General features: G+C 35.9%; 1 protein-coding gene across 1 annotated transcript; it reads left to right on the forward strand.

Moving 5' to 3' along the window:
• Window positions 1-968: 968 nt before the first annotated feature.
• Window positions 969-17467, forward strand: LOC101266824 (uncharacterized). Its single transcript, XM_010323155.4, has 21 exons — window positions 969-1303; window positions 5075-5173; window positions 5327-5478; window positions 6622-6694; window positions 7214-7336; window positions 7752-7860; window positions 8278-8357; window positions 8485-8566; window positions 10277-10416; window positions 10533-10643; window positions 10783-10899; window positions 11033-11122; window positions 11735-11788; window positions 11967-12041; window positions 12201-12276; window positions 12495-12594; window positions 13862-13931; window positions 15547-15617; window positions 15995-16104; window positions 16253-16498; window positions 16782-17467. The coding sequence occupies exons 1-21, from the start codon at window positions 1178-1180 to the stop codon at window positions 17132-17134; spliced, it is 2457 nt and encodes an 818-aa protein (XP_010321457.3). The 5' UTR covers window positions 969-1177; the 3' UTR covers window positions 17135-17467.
• Window positions 17468-17743: the final 276 nt, after the last annotated feature.

Genomic DNA, 17743 nt, shown 5'->3' on the forward strand with positions numbered 1-17743 from the left:
TTGATCTGATTCTCGAATATTCTATTAAATAATCAGATTTTGTTTAGATGGGAGTTTTTGCAGTTTCTTTGTGTTGTCCCAATTGATCTATGTCTTGACTATTTTATTGAATAACTAGATTAAGGTCGATGAGAGCTCTTTCAATTCTTTCATATCATATCGATTGGTCTGCATCTCGACTATTTTATTGAATAACTCATCTTCTCGATCAATGAGAGTTCTTTTAGTTCCTTTGTGTCGTCCCGATTGATGTGCATCTCAATTATTTTTATTGAATATCTAGATTTCGACCAATGAATGTTTTTTCAGCTCCTTCGTATTGCGTCATATTAACATATACATTTTTACTATTTTCTTTTTGATCAATGAAAGCTTTTTTCAGTTGCTTCGCATCGTCAAGAGCATATACATGTCTATACTTTTATAAAATTACTTAATTTATTGACAATTGACACATACATTAAATTTTGTTGGAAATTTTGAGTACGAAAAATTCAAATATGTAGTTCACATATAAACAAAGTACAGGAATTTAGTTAATCCACTAAATAACTAGATTCCGACCCGTGGGTCTTAACTAGATGGTTTGTACATACAAAAACATATCATTAGTGCTTTAGGGTGTTCTTAAACATCACACCTCTATATAATTAAAATTCTTGTGGTAGATGAAATTTGAACTAAAATTCAACCGATCTTGCAACATGATGAAAATTAAAAAAATTCTCTTCACGTTTAAGAATGTTTTCAATACTTTTTTCAACTTTTTATTCAGAACTGCATATTTGAGATTTTGAAACACTTGCTATCTCATGTGACATATCCAGGGTGTATCTAATCCAGACTCAAGTAGATGATTATTTTTAAAGCTATCATAATTTGAATACGAAACTAATAATTTACAATTTTTTTTAAAAAAATTCTTAATATATATGTTTCATTTTAAAATTTTTTCGCTTATTTATAGTGCGACGGCTAAACTTTACCAATATAAAAGCTAAAAATTACTGTCTATATTTAAATAAAACTATGCTTTCGTAGACCGCGAAGCACACAATATCTAAATCAAAAATCAATCACACTACAGAACTATAATTTCGTTCCGTAGCAGATCAATCGTTGTTCTTTTCCGGTTCCATCTGTTCGCCGGTGATCGGAGATCTGTGAGATTCTCACGATGCTGAATTTCTTAAAAGGCGTCGTCAGTGGATCTGGAACAGGCCTCAAAGATCTGCCATACAATATCGGTGAACCTTATTCATCTGCTTGGGGCTCTTGGATTCATTACCGTGGCACTTCTAAGGTTCTCTTTGTTTTTCCCCCTGTTTATATATGATTTTGACATAGTTTTGATCTCTTTTATGCTACGAGCTTAAAAATTGCTAGCATTTCTGTTTTTAAAATTTCTTTCGATATAGATGGTGTTGTTCATGTGCAGAGTGCGGCAATGAATGCAAATTTGAGTTGTTTTTGATTGTTTGGGAGTAATTTGAAGTGAAAAACAAAAGTAAACACAGTTCAATGGTTTTTTTCAAATTTCAAAATCTAACTTCAAGTTGTATTCTAGAATTTTCGGGAATTTCATTGCTAAATGTGTGCTTATTGTTTTGGATTAGGAATTTTGCATCATAATTTTGGTAATTGTGTCAGTTGTGCTTATTGTTGATAGTATCTTCAAATATTAGATCGTGTGAACCAAAGGGTGTGGCCTAGTGGTCTCAGGTTCAAATTGTTTTGGATTGAGAACCATGAGGTCTTAAGTTCAAAATTTCACCAAAGACAGAAACTATAGGTGATTTCTTTCCATCCGTCTTAGTATCGGTGGACAAAGTTACTAGGTACCTGTTGCTGGTGGGAAGTGACAGGTTATGGTATCTCATGGGATAGTTGAGGTGCGCGCAAGTTGCTTGGGACATCATTGTTATCAAGAGAAGTAAAAAATGTATTGTGTGTGATCTAGTGGTCAATACAATGGGTAAGACATGGGGTCTCATGGTCAAATCCCAATGCCCAACAAAGATAAAACACTAGGTTATTTCTTTCCATTTATTATAGCCTTAGTGAACAGATTTACCAAGTACTTGTTGCTGTGTTGATGGAAGGTGCCATGTAATGATATCTTGTGGAATTAGTTGGGTGACGTTATCAAAAAAAGTAAAAAAAGCAAGATTGTGTGATGAGGAATTGTTAAGGCAGTGGGATTTAAATTTCAGATTGTAAACGTTCTTCTGCGTAGTACATGGAAGTTACTTGTTCTATATTTTCTAAATAGTCACTTCCAGTCAGAAATGTAGAGAGTTTGAAAAGAGTGTCAATGCGTGCTTTATAAATTATAGCAATCATTCCAAAGAAGGAAGGATAGCAAATATCAATGATTAAGACCCATTATTTACAATAAAAAAGTGATTTAAGGCTCATTATTCACAATAAGAAGAAGGTACTAAATGAGATTATGTCAACCCCACAAAATGCATCTGTGGACTAAAGACATATTTAGATATTGATGCTAATGACACGTGAGTTTGGTTAAAGGAAAACCAGGAGTACTAAGCCGGACATTGGAAGAGCTTATGATATCATGTGAGCTGAGAAGATTAACATTTTCTAACAATAAAGACAGGTGGAAGAGGTGAATTAGGTACAGAATATCGATGGCAAAATTCTCTATATAGTACATGAGAGTCATTTGGCTTATTTGGTAGTTTCAAAGGACTGATGCAGGGTGACACGATCTCTCATATACTACATCTTGGTGATGGAAGCTTTGAGCAAGATGACATTTAAAGGGTTTTCCAACCAGTGATGGGCAGGATAGTGACAAGTCTCACACTTACTACTTGCAAATGATATTTCAGTTTTTCTTTATGCAAATGAATCTCAATTAACATATTTGAGACTAGTGACTACTGTGGTTTCAAGTAGTTTTTGGAATCAATTTGAAGAAGTGTGAAGTTATCTTGGTCGGAGAGATGCACAACTTCAAAACACAACTTATATATTGCCTAGCTAAGTTATAGGAAGTGTCATACTGCAATATAACACTTCCTGACCATTTTTAAAGGCATTTCAAGGATCCATGTTAAATGGCAAAAAAGTTGTCTCTACCGTCAATCAAGTGCATAATATGCAGATCCGAGCAAAGAACCTAGGGTGTCAAGTGGCCTCCCTATCTACTTAATACCTAGGTGTGCCTCTTGGGGCAAAGAATAAGGAGTTGGAAGTGTGTAATTTCTGGATGGAATTGAGAGAAAATTAGCAAGACGGAAAAGTCAATATTTGTCTTTGGGCGGCAAAGTTACACTTATAAATTAGTCATGGACGGCCAACCCACATGTGCGATGAGTTTATTCCCTCTACCAGGCAGCAGAGAAAAAAAATTTAACAAGGTAAGAATAGTATTCCTATGGCGGGGCAACAATTTGAAGAAGGGGTACAATGTAGTAAAATGGTGATCCTTAGCAAAGAATAGGCTTATCTGGGCATTAAAAAAGCTAGATGCACTCGTTGAAAGTTTACTGAAGAAATGGTTGTGCAAACAATTAGAAGTTTGGGGCTCTCTATCGGTAATAACCTGAAGTACACAATTGGTAATGGGAAAAGATTAGTTTCTGGAACCAATTGGGGATTGGGGAAAAGAAACTGAAAACTACCTTCCCAATTTTGAAGCTGCACAACGAGGGGTCCTTTACTAGGAAATCATGCTACTGGAGACTGAATTACATCACACAATGATAACTATCCGGACTTGTAAACGGTTTGGAAGGTTAAATCCCTCTCAAAGTCTCATGCTTCATCTGACTGGTGATCATGAGAGTCTTTTAATCCACGAAGTATTACAGAGAAGAGGTATACCAATTTGCTCCAGGTGTTTTATGTGTGAGAAAGAGGCAGAGATAAATGATCACTTTTTCTTGCAATGCAGAACAACTGTATATCTGCGGAACATGTTCTTATGTATGGTAGGTATAAATTAGATAATTCTTGGAACCTCCTTTGATTTACTCTGAATTTGGGAAGGAGTGGGGAGAAGAGGATCACAAGAAGACTAGTGGAGGAGCATTCCAGCATGTATTTGGTGGACATTATGGAGAGGAATGAATGAAAGAGGCCATGATGGAAAAGCCAGTAGCTTCCAGAATATCAAGTTCAAGGGCTATACGGGTTGTTTAGTAGGGTGTATAAGAATAATATTAAATAGAGTGTATTAGTAATGCTTGTATTAGTTTTGCTTGCATTAATTATACAAAGATTATTTTTTATGCATTGTCTGGTTTAGTGTATAAAAAATAACATGCATTGCATAATTTTTGTAAGAAATATTTGTTTATAAATATACCCCCTACAGATATGGTGGAAAAGATGTAAAGAAGGTTTGGAGGGTCAATTGGGTCTTTAACAATGCTGATGCATGCATTAAAATCCTTGCATTACTAATACACTGTAATTCATAGTATTAGCAATACTTACCTCAATACACAATAGAGTGTGTAACTGATGATACATAGACTAAAAAAGTGTATCAAACAATGTACTACTATACACAAAGTTAATGCATGCATTATTTTTTTAATACACTCTATGACACGACCCCTTTGTCTTTTGTATTTTTGGTCTAAACAATATATAGTGGGGGTGATAGATAGTTTAGTTGATTTCATAGGACAATTGTAAAGTCTCATGCCTAGATTTTGGTCTTGATGATACCTCGGGGTTGTAAATCCCACCCCATCAATTTTTACCAATGGGTTTTTTGGTGTGAATATTAGTTACCATTATTTAAAAAAAATAAAATATTTAGTTACCATTATAAAAAAAATAAAAAATCAATTGTTTAGTGTTGCTTCCTCAGGAGGAGGTGCTCACTAGTATGTCTTAGAGCCTTGATAATGATACTGAACCGCACATTAAGTGAGACAAAACACTAATACATTTTGAGCCTCGCTTTAGGGCTTAAGTCTGCCTTTGACAATGCTGCTTAGAACCAGCTACATGCTATTTTGGTGTAATTTTCAGTTTTCCAGTATGCACATTAGTTGGTTCAGCTAAGCAATTTATTTTTGGTTCTCTTCAACAGGATGATGGGACTCCTGTGTCAGTATTTGCTCTCTCAGGAAGTAGCACAAATGATGGACATCTAGCTGCTGGAAGGAATGGAGTCAAGAGACTTCGTACAGTAAGATAATTATTGTTTGTAAATTATGAGTTCATTGACACTTAACGTTACCTTGCAATCAGAGTGTTACTTCTCATTTTTTTAGTTTATGGACATGGTTTGTTTCTGATTATTGGACTCCTTGATGCTAACTTCTTCTCCTGTAATTTTCAGGTTAGGCATCCAAATATTTTGTCATTTCTCCACAGCACTGAAGCTGAAAATTTTGATGGTTCTTCTGCCAAAGTTACCATCTATATTGTTACTGAACCTGTCATGCCACTCGCTGAGAAGCTTAAGGAATTAGGATTAAAAGGTACCCAGAGGTATGAATTAACCGTGGTTCATTAACTTCTTACCATTCTATGCCTAAGATGGACTGATTACACGACTTACATGAATTACCATAATGGCAGCATGAGTTAATTTTTGAGCAGTTTTATGAAAATGCATAATGTTCAACTTTTATTGCCAATAGTATCTCATAAGCTTCAAAAGTTTTAACCTGGAACTAATGTGCTTTCATATTCGTTTTCCTGAATTTGATATCTATAGTTCATTATAAGGCATCAATTTTATTTCCTTGTACACCCCTAGGGCTTCGGTCTAGTGTAAGAGCATAGCACTTGATGCTTGGGTTTGACACATGCCACGAGCTCGAACTCTGCTGGAGACACAAACTTGGTATTTAGGTGGAGAAAGTGGGGGGAGGTCATTGTCCACCAAGTTTTGAACCGTCTGTCAGCTGACTATTAGGGGTTTCTTGGTAATAAAAAAGATTTGAACATTGTAGGCTTGAATGGCTAAAGTCAAGAACTACAATTCAGCTGCTCCAGCATTGGAATAGAAATAGAAAGAGGAGAATTTTTTTTTTTGTTGGAACACAATGCCTGCTTGCATCTGGTGAACTATAGGGAATGAAAGGAATGATTGTGAAGACAAAGCAAATTCCATACAACAGTTCAAGTCTAATTGTACACTTTTGTTTTATTTTTTGGTGCAATGAGGTATTTTGGAAATGAAGCAGAATCAATACTCAGCCTTTAAGAATACCTACAAGATTAAAAAAGGATTCTTCTTTTGGTTTATGCACTCATGTACGTATATCACCACTTGCTTACTGCTGTTGTTATTATACAATTATCTTCTCTAAAAGTAAAAAAGAAATTCTGTAGAACGAAGTGTTTATTGGGATTTGACACTGGTGTCTAATAATGTTTGGCTGAATAGAAGTTGTTGATTCTCCTCTTGGACTAGGAATACATTTCACTGTGAGGCATGACAAATCAAATATTTAGAACTTCCGAAAGATGTCATTCCGCCTATCTGAGGTTAAATTATTGGGCATGCCTTCTCAATCTTGGCAATTCCTTGGCGTGTCTTGATATTACTTAAGTGTCCTCACTCTGAAGCCATGCTGTATAGTTTTGAGAACTCTAGTTTATTTTACACCTCATTGGTGGTGGCAGGGACGAGTATTATGCTTGGGGGTTGCATCGAATAGCCAAAGCTGTGAGCTTCTTAAATAACGACTGCAAACTTGTAAGTATGCTTTTGATTAAATTTCAGTTGTTCCTAATTTTGACAGAGTGCATTTATTAAAGCTACTTCAATATTAGTATAAAAATAAAGTATCTTGTTGTAGATTTGCTTATTGATGCTTCTTATAAATAACTAAATGGCTGAGCCATATTGATTTTTCGCGTTTCACATAGAAGTTGTGACACAGAAGTTGGATCCTTAGTTTCATTTTACATTCCTTACTGAATCTCAATGCTGAGTTTGGGCCAGGCATATTATGAAGCATATACCTTTAAAGCCTGAAACATTTTTTTTTCATCTGCGGTGAAAGCTTCCATCTACTAGCTATTAAACTAGAGTTGGCCTGAGTCTAATCCTTTTGACATGATGGTTAAGATAAACTATTGTGTATCTTTAATGTATCTATTAGTTCTTTCGTCCTGGTATATGTTTGAGGTCATTTAATCTTCTGCCAGCAAACTTTACTGTATCACTGGAATATTTGATGGATTATTTTGAGTTGCATTTTTACTAATGCAGGTTCATGGAAATGTTTGTCTGGCTAGTGTTGTTGTTACGCAAACTCTGGACTGGAAATTGCACGCCTTTGATGTGCTTTCTGAGTTTGATGGACACAATGAATCTGCTGTTGGACCAATGCTGGTAAACGATGATGCCAAATTAACTGACTGGCAACATTTCTTTTCACTGTTATACCACACCAACCTCATCTTTAACTGTGAACAATAGGATGGGTAACTACAGATTTTTAATGGATCTCTATATATGACACGAAATGATAGGAAAAGAAAACCTACATTATGTTTTTTAAGGCACACCGCATGACAAACTAATTATCCTTGAAGCTATCTTTTTATATCCCTTTTTAGCTGAAGATCCATATTTTCCTTTAGAGGATTCATATAGTCAAGTTCAACTGATTTGGGATTGAGGTGCAGTTGATTGATTGTTGCTGCCATTCTCCACTAGCTCATGCTCTACTGCTATTTTTCATTTTTCCTTTGTCACACAACAACAGTATAATACAGGTTAATTTTTTTATCTTATATGTGTGTAGCAATATGATTGGCTTATTGGTGCACAATACAAATCAAAGGAACTGCTGAAGTCTGACTGGACCACAATCCGAAAGTCTCCACCTTGGACTATAGATTCTTGGGGTTTGGGTAGGTCTTTCCTGTGCAATTTTTTTGTTTGTTTGTTTGGTTTAGTTGTAGTCATTATTCAATGGTAATATACTGACAAGTCTAAGAAGTTTGGCTCTCCGTTTTACGAGGTTTCACTATAATGATAGTGGAATATAGATTGCAGTTATGGACCTTACCACGCCACTAAGAGCGTTAAAAAAATCTAAAATGCTTTAATGTTCAACATTTCCCCTGCTAATGAAATGATTGCCTTTGCGGTACCTTTTCTCTTAAGACATTATCATTGTTGTAATGCTTGAGTATTTATTTTGGAATCACCATTTTCTGGATGCAAAAATGGACTGGAGAGCTTTTCTCCAATCTATCAAACACTTCAGAGTACTTAAATGTTCTTTTTAAACTGCAAATTGATCTTTTAATGCTGGGAATTGCTAGGCTGTCTTATCTATGAACTGTTTTCTGGCACCAAGTTGAGCAAAACAGAGGACCTGTGCAATACTGCTTCTATTCCAAAGGTATGCTGCAGCATTTACCGATTTATTTGCTTCTCTCAGTCACTTGTCTGGTTATACTCTTCTTCATCTTCTGGTGGATTTGAAAAATTCATTTCATTTGCAACTGGCTTATTTTCCTGTCTCACAGTCTCTACTTCCAGATTATCAGCGTCTCTTGAGCTCTATGCCCCCTCGCAGGTTAAATTCATCCAAGCTTCTTGAAAATAGTGGTAATGTTTTTTGTTCAATTTTAATGTTTGTACATTAATTAAGTTCTTCTCAAGCTTTTCAAGCAACTTACGTCATATGGATACTACTTTTCTCCTATTCTACTGTTCAACTGTTATATTCTCCTTGAATTTAGTGATTGCGGGTATTTATTTCAATAAGTTCTAGACTTTTTGTAGCAGATGTGAGTAAAATATATATTTGAAATGTGTTATGTCACCATCTGCCTGTGGTTGATGTTCCGAAACCAAGGGTTTGATGCTGAAGTAAGTTTTATTCTCCGCAAATAGCTAACCATTAGACATCATGGATGATTCAGAGAAAGCTTTTCAAAAATGATCTATTTTACGATTTTCTTCTTCCTCTCTAGTTACAACTCATGAGCAAGAGGTCATTGTTGCTTCTTTTGAACCACTTTGTGTGTTGTGATATATTCGTACGAAAGAATGATTGCAGAATTCTATGACACTCTAGTTATGACTTACAATGGTCTTGACTCCAATTGGTATCTACTTCACTGAAGATAATCATGCCAATTTTCTGTATTTGCTTGTCATTTTTGGTAGTCTAATTTGGTATACTTACCCCGTCACAAAGACTTTGCCTTCTATAACTGTATCAATTTTGTATTGATGCACCTTTTGGGTGGTCAATCAGGACAATGGTAGCCTTTTGGTTTAACTAAATGAAAGTAGAGTTACAACATAGATATTCATGTAATACATATAGATGTCCATTTCAGTGTGTATATTGTGCCTTCCCAAGTTTCCTCAACCTTCTTATTGTTTTTTTTCCCGATAAGATAATGGACTATAGAAGGCATCAAGAAGATGCAAAATTTACATAGCATAGAAAAGTAAAAGACATTGTTAGCACTACTACAAAAGGCTAATCTAATGTTAAGGAGCTAACCAATTCCAAAAAGAGCTTCTGGGGAATTGACAGAGGAAAAATTGCCCCAGCTACCAAGAGTTGCGCTAGCCTTAAGAATGTAGCTTGGAGAAGAGGTGCCTTCAATGCATCTATTGTTTCAGTCTGTCCAGACACACCAAAAAATGCAACCAGGGATCATCGTCCATTCTTTCCTGATTGATTTTCCAACCTTCCATGAGCTCCAACTAACCAGTGCATCTTTAATGCTATCTGCCATAACCCAATTGAGACCAAAAACTGAGATGAACATGTTTCATATGCCTGTGACTGCTGTACACGAGGCATCTGTTGACAATGTGGATTTTCCAACTGATGAGGTTATCATGGGTTAGGGAGGCTCCATGAAGGGCTAGCCAGCTTAAACAAATCACTTTGGGGGGGTACGTTCGTTTTCCAGATTAACTTCCATGCTCCATTAACTAGCATTTCATTTTGAGCACATAATGAATAGTATGCTCTAAATCTTCTTATGGTTTATGTCCTCTATGAACCTTAATCTATCCTAAACAAGCCATTTTGACTCATCTTAGTAGAATTCATTATGTGGAGCTAATGCTTGAGTTTCTCTTGTTAATCTTTTGCTGCTTCCATCACTCATTTTTCATGCGCACATTTATTGCTTTTACTCTTTTAGGATTTTATTATTATCACTTTACCCTGGATTTATCTAGTCTTATTATCCTCTTTCTAATTGACTTGAAGTGATAATGTTAATACTCTGTCCAATATATCATTCATATGCCGGATCTTCACTAAATATGCTAATCATGCATTGGCAGAATATTTCCAAAATAAGTTGGTGGAGACTATTCAATTCATGGAAATACTTAATCTTAAGGATAGTGTAGAAAAAGACACTTTCTTCCGTAAGCTTCCAAATCTAGCAGAGCAACTTCCTCGCGAAATTGTGCTGAAGAAGGTAATCCTTTTTCTTCCATTACAAATTATAACTAGTTAAATAAAGCAAATAAGTTTTTTTACCCTCAAAATAATTAAATTAATTGCATGAGCAAATCTAATATTTTCTCTTTGCAGTTGCTTCCTTTGCTAGCTTCTGCATTAGAATTTGGTTCAGCTGCTGCTCCTGCTTTAACTGCTTTGTTGAAAATGGGTTCTTGGCTTTCAACAGATGAGTTTAGTGTCAAGGTTGAACTCTTTTTCTTGCTCTTCCTTTTTCTTTTTCCCGAGTTTAAGTTCGTTTTTCTTCCAGCAATGTGTCACGTCTTCTTTTTGGTGTTTAGTTTCTGTTTTAACTTGTATTTTGAACCGTGGGCATCTATAATAGGTACTGCCTACAATTATAAAACTTTTTGCCTCCAATGATCGGTCCATTCGAGTGGGTCTTCTGCAGCATATCGATCAATATGGGGAGTCATTATCTGCAAAAATTGTTGAAGAGCAGGTGTGAAATATTAGATGAATTACGGCTATAATTTTTCAAGTATACAGTTATACATACTTGAGGGGATACCCTTAACAATTCAGAATTTCATAGCACCTGGATGGTATATTTGCCTGATGAAGCTGTTGATCAGGTTTATGCTCACGTGGCTACTGGGTTCTCTGACACATCTGCTTTTCTCCGGGAGTTGACACTTAAATCTATGCTTGTATTGGCTCCTAAGGTGTGTACATCTTGCACATAGGTCCTGCACTTCTGCTCTAACATTGAGAACAAATATCTGGTTAACTGGCCTTATTGTGTGGCACTTAACTGTATACCTGAACTAGAATATGCCATTGTATTTAATGTTTTGACTTTCCTCTTGGAAGTCTGGTTACTGATGTTCTATATGCATTGGTATGATTCTTAGCATTCTCATGTGATGCTATAGTGGATATTGTTTCTTTGGTTCCTCCATAAAAATATCGTGTTTCGTAGTGATTGAGTATGTTGAAGTGTGTGACCGTCTCATTTAAAAGATTAAGTTGTTATAGAGAGTATACTTCTATTTACTTAATTATATCTTCAACACGTCTCCTCATGTGCGAGCCTAATTCTCTTTCATGGACTAAGCCGTGGAAATTCTTTTTTGATAATGGGGGGCGGTGAGACTTGAACTCAAGACCTCAGACTGTTGTGATACCATGTTATATTGTGTACCATCTCGTCTAAAATCTTGTGCTGCTAGAGAGAGTCCACTTATTTATTTAATTATGTCTTCAAAAAAGTAGTTCCATATTTTGTCAATTCCTAGTAACATGCTAACTTATGCATTTCCAAAATTTTATTGCAGCTCTCACATCGCACTATATCGGGATCTTTGTTGAAATATCTTTCCAAGCTACAGGTGTGCATCGTACATGCAAAACTAGTAGTCTTCTTGTGTGTGATTCTTTCTTTGCTTCATAGTGTTTGAAATATCTATTCAAGCAACAGGGATTTGTCATACTGCAGAAATTAATACTCTTATCTAGGCTTATCTGTTTGCTCCTTAGGTTTTGATTTTCTATTTGTGGTGTATGTAGGTTGATGAAGAACCGGCAATTAGAACAAACACTACTATTTTGCTTGGAAATATTGCCGGTTACCTCAATGAGGGGGTAAGGAACTTGTCTTGGACATCAAACCACTCCAGAATTTGATTAAGTTTTAAATGTCTATTGGCTTTTTACCAGTAAAAGAGTTAAGATGGAACATATCCTTTCTCGAAATGTGTTTTACTTTTGACATGATAACTAATGGAATTTTTCTGCCTGTAGACAAGGAAAAGGGTTCTAATAAATGCACTCACTGTTCGTGCCTTGCGTGATACATTTGCTCCTGCCCGAGCAGCAGGTAACACTGTATATGCTTGGTATCCAACATTGATGATAATTTTCGTATTTGGGAGTTGGGACTGAGGTGTAGTTATTGTTGTTCTAATAATGATTTTTTTGAGTTAAATATTTTCCTGAGATTTTTTATTGATCGTCTACAAATTCCTGAGTCAGTCTTTGCTTCCTCATCCCTTTTTGTCCTTGTTCTGTAATGGATGTTAAATTTTATTTTGGCAGGTATCATGGCTTTGTCTGCTACCAGTTCTTACTATGACGTGACTGAGATTGCAACCCGCATTTTACCTAATATTGTTGTATTTACGATTGATCCAGACAGGTATTCTTCTCTTAAATAGTTGCACTTACTGTTCTTTGAAAAACTTGTCCTTATTAGGGCGCAGGATATCTGATATCACATGAATCTGTTTATGCTAGTTTTCAGTACATTTTCTTTCCAGGATCGCTTTACATGTACGACTGAATCTCTAGTCAGGGTCAGCTGTATGAATCCTTACTATCCATCTTGCTGCATTTGACCCCATTGCATTCCAATATTCAAAGGGACACTTTTTGGGATTGCTTCAGCTTCTATAGAAATAAGTTTTTAAGCTTTGCCATTACTGAAATATTCACAGTTAAGGAGCTTGTCTTGGCGAAAGAAGTAATGTTTCAGCTGGGCTTTTGGAAGACGAAAAAGAAAGACACAGGGCATGGGATGTTGTTCCAGCCTCCACTTGTACTTATGTGGACCTATAGAAAATAAATTGGAGAGCTATTGAGGGAATAGAGAAGGATCCTGTATACTTGAGTCTTGAGGAGTAACCTTAATCCCTTTTTTCTTTTTCGTGCACCCATGCGATCCCAATAGACATAGAGATTAGGTATTGTTTGTAGAAAACCATATTTTTTGGCGAGGTTTTTATGTTTTGGTATACTTCTTGTTTATGTGCAATTTTTGCTCTTTTTGGTAAAGTTCGATTACTTTATTAAAAAAGAAAGGAGTTTGCCTCAGCCCAAATAGATTAATACCTACACACTTGGAACTCCATGCCTTTAGTTCTCTGTGGTTTTGAAACTTATTTGTTGATAGCAGGCCTCGATTAGGCTATCGGATAGCTATGATTTCCATAATCCTCATGGTTGATGGTTTGATGGATGCTTAGGCTGACAGATTTAGCTATCAAGCATGCCTTGTTAATGGATTTAAACATGACAAGTTCTGTTAGTGTCTGGATGATTTATGTGTGTTTCTGCATTGTAAAAATCTTTCAGCAAGTGCGAAATTGCTTGTAGCCATTAGTGAGGTGTAGATTTTATTACTTTGTGAAGCATATTGCTCCTCATTATGTGGAAGTCAACTCAACTTACATATAGAAGACAGGCACTCCTAAATATCTGCCATTCCCCAATTGTAATGTATTTGGAATCTCTCCCCTGCCAAAATGGCATCAATGATAATGCATTTGGTTTGTCTGCCTGGGCATTGTTCGTAGTCTCTGAATACTTTGTTGTGTTTGAGCGGATTAATTTTTGTGTTGAAAAACTTATTATGATTATGTTTGTGCATGTACTCTATCATCGCCTGTTTCCTTTCAATGGATTAGTGATGTTCAATCAAAAGCATTCGAAGCAGTTGATCAATTTTTGCAATTAGTCAAGCAGCACCATGAGAAGGTATTTTAATTTATTCTTTTTTATTTGATTTTTAATTTGCGCATCAGTTTTCCCATTTTTGGCTTTGAGTTGAAAAACTTGTCTTTATTGAAGCTGTGTTCAGAGCTTGAGAACAATGGTTTCTGTTTTTTGAGTCATAAAACTTTGGCATTATCCTTGTGGAGATAAAAACACTAGATTTTTCTTCCATCTGTCCAAGGCTCCAAGCTTTGGTGGATAGAGTTACTCGGTACCTGTACTGCTGGGAGGTAGAAGGTGTCGAAGAGCTGTGCACAAGCTTTCCGGACACCACGGTTAGAAAGGAAGGACATTATTTCCTTCATGGACCCCTTAAAGAATTATTTCCTAATATTCATTTTCTGGTATTACGACCTGATGCGATGGTTGGGTAGATTTGGAACCAAAAGGGTGGATCTTTAATTTCAGGAGCTTTTGAATGGTTGGGGAATCCCTGGAATTGCTGATCTTCCTCATAAGTTCAGAACAGTTTAAAGGGATCAACACAAAAAGATGATAGATTGATATGGCAAAGGCATAGTAAAGGCCATTGCACAGTGAAGTCATCCTACATTGCTCTTTGTAATATTGGGTAACAGTCTGTTTAATGGCATTGGAAATTATTCTGGAAAGTAAAAGCACCTTTTAAGGTAGCCAACTATATGGAATGAAAGAAATGCATGGTGTTTTGAAGGAACAAACAGCCCTATCCAGAAGATTAAGATGAACTGCCTAAATTTGTTTTACATTTGGTGCAAAGAAGGTTTTGACTTTTGTGCATGATGTGGAGTCTATTATTAGATACAGTCCTTATAAGAAGAACAAGGACATATTCTTTTGCTAATTTTGAACTGTAATGATTGCTCGTAGCACAGCCTTTCTGCTAAAGATTTACCTTTCTCAAAAATATTCTTGCGGATTATTTGGTATAACTGGAAAGAGGAATAAGCTGTATCTTTCTTCTTGTTAATTCATGTTATCATACTCTGAGCATGCAGTGGAGTTCTGCCTCTTCGTAGGTCCTTCCTTGTTTATTAAATTTAAAACTGAGTAGCTTTGTCATGAATTCTCAGGCTTTCGGATATTCAACACTCGCATATTTTGTGTCGGATTAGAAATAAACATTTACTTTATCCGCTTTATTTATATGACAATGTTTGACTGGTATCAGAGTCATTAAGAATGAAAGAAATACTTATGAGTTTTGACACATAAGCTAAATATATTAACATGCCAAAAGTTATGTTACAATTTTGTGGTTCTCGACATGCCATGTCATTCCTCTAAGATCATGCCATTATGAGTAATATGGGAACCTAAACAATTAAAGAGTTCTCAATTACGGAGAGGTGTCTATCATATTGGAACGAACCAAAAAGGAAAGACTGATGTTTAAAATAGAAAGGAGGGAGTACATTCTTTTGCTATTTGCAGTGTAGTGTGCAACTGGGTTTCATATATACAACGCACACACTTACACACATTAGTTACATGCATATCAATGTTCTTGTTCATTATGGTGCTACCATCACGTACCTTGATTTTTTGTACAATTCTTGTATTCTTATCCCCTTCCTTGTGCATGTTATACACTCATTTCTGTGTTGTCCTCTCTTAGACTAACACTGGAGATACCAGCACCACAAGCATGGGAACTTCATCAATTCCAGGAAATGCGAGTTTGCTAGGGTATGTAAAAAATTGAGCATTTTATGTTGTCATTTTGCTGCTATTGTAAAAGTAATTGCATTGGGGCGAGCAGCTGCAACATAATTATTTTATCATCAGTTCCTTGTAGAATTCCCTGATCATGCTTTATCTGAACTTGACTATAATTATCTCAAACTTTCTGTTACGTGTCATGATATGAAAATTTGGACGGGGTTAGTGATGCATTAAAAATATTTCCATCTCCTAACTATTACTACGGGAATATTGTCAAGAAGATAATAACTGTTGAAGCATGTTTTCGTCGCGGTTATGGGAGCTTTCATTTAAGATTCCACTTCTACAGTTCTTATTTCCTGTATTATTTTCAGTAATATGGCCTTATTTTCATATTGCAGTTGGGCTATGAGCTCACTGACTCTTAAAGGCGGTAAATCCTCTGAGCAGGGTTCATATGCTCCAGCTAGCTCAAGCATGCCTCCTTCTGCAGTCCCCAATTCTAGCTCAAGTATGCACTCACCAATTTATTTCTTTTGCAATATGCTTCAGGGGTTGGCTGATAATGATAATTTTTGAGCTGCTTTGTTGAATTTTTACTTATATGCTTATGAGGATGAACAGATCTCCAACTTGATAGTCGTTTCTGAATTCAACAGTTGCAGATAGTTCGAGTATAACACCAATTCATGTTAGTTCCAGCTCAGATATGACAGATCAGCATGTTTCAGTATCCCCATCATTAAATGATGGATGGGGAGAACTTGAAAATGGTCTAGAAGGTCTTGATGGTGATAAAGATGGTTGGGATGATATCGAGCCCCAAGAAGAACCAAAACCATCTCCCTTTCTTGCAAATATCCAAGCTGCTCAAAAACGTCCTGTCTCTCAACCAAAACCACAAGGTAATGACAATACCTGTAAAATATGTGTTCCTTTATAGGCTTATACTGTTGGATTGTATTCAGGCAAGTCATAATAAAGTTAACAAGTATAGTTTAGAGCCACACAGACATAGCAAATTGAAAATTAGATGAGGGCCGATAAACAAGGAGATTCTATTACTGCTGGAACTCTTAACTGCTGTATTTTTGTCCATCAGAAATTCACATTTCTGATGGAAGTGAATAGATCAGTCTCATTTCTATATCGTTTTTTGTTTTCTATTTCTTACAATATTTGCTTCAGTTGCTAGTTTACGAGGAAGTATCAAAAATGATGATGAAGACCCGTGGGGATCGGTACCTGCTACTGCTCCTGCTCCAAGAACTAGTTCCCAGCCATCAAGCACTAGATCAAGTAGAACAGTCGACGATGATGAGGACCCATGGGGTGCCATATCTGCCCCAGCACCTTCAGCAAAGTCATCTCTGAATGTGAAAAAAGGTGGATCATTAGATGCTAATGACCCATGGGCTGCTATTGCAGCTCCTGTACCGACTTCTAAAGCTAGATCTTCAATTGGACGAGGCCGAGGAAACAAACCTACAGTTCCTAAATTGGGTGCCCAAAGAATAAACCGAACATCGTCTGGAATGTAAATTACAACAACCAAGGGTCAATCAACACTGAAAGAAGATTTCATGAGTCACTGTAAAATTTTCCCCTCATCAGGTGAGTAATAGTTCCAACTGTGAAACAATTGAAAATTGTGTTTGTTTCTAGATTTTTTAAACTTTTTTTGTGGAATATTTATCATCTTTTGAGCTTCATGGGGGTATATGGGTATAATTTTTACCCCCTAGTCATAGACACTGTATTCTTTTACACAAAACCGTTGATGCAAAATTCTTTGTAGTTCATGAGAGTCATTAACATTGAATTTTGTAGTTTTATTTTTATGAACTGAATCAGCATTTTCATCTCTTTCAAAATTGGAAACCACCACCTGTGATCTTTATAAAATAAACAATAATAATCGATAGTCACAATCATCATTGAATGATAACTACGAGTTTGGCGGAATCATGAAATATAATTATTTTATAAAGGTATTATTTAATTAATAAATTAATATTTATTAATTTGTGTGTTTCAACACCACAAAATTTGTCCGGGATGAAATCTCAGGGATATTATCCGTGAGTTGAGGTCATGATTGATGATCTCAGTTATTGACGTTAATAACTTGTTAAATGAGTGAAAATGAT

Source organism: Solanum lycopersicum, chromosome 5, assembly GCF_036512215.1.
Source record: "Solanum lycopersicum chromosome 5, SLM_r2.1".
NCBI classification, from domain to species: Eukaryota; Viridiplantae; Streptophyta; class Magnoliopsida; order Solanales; family Solanaceae; genus Solanum; species Solanum lycopersicum.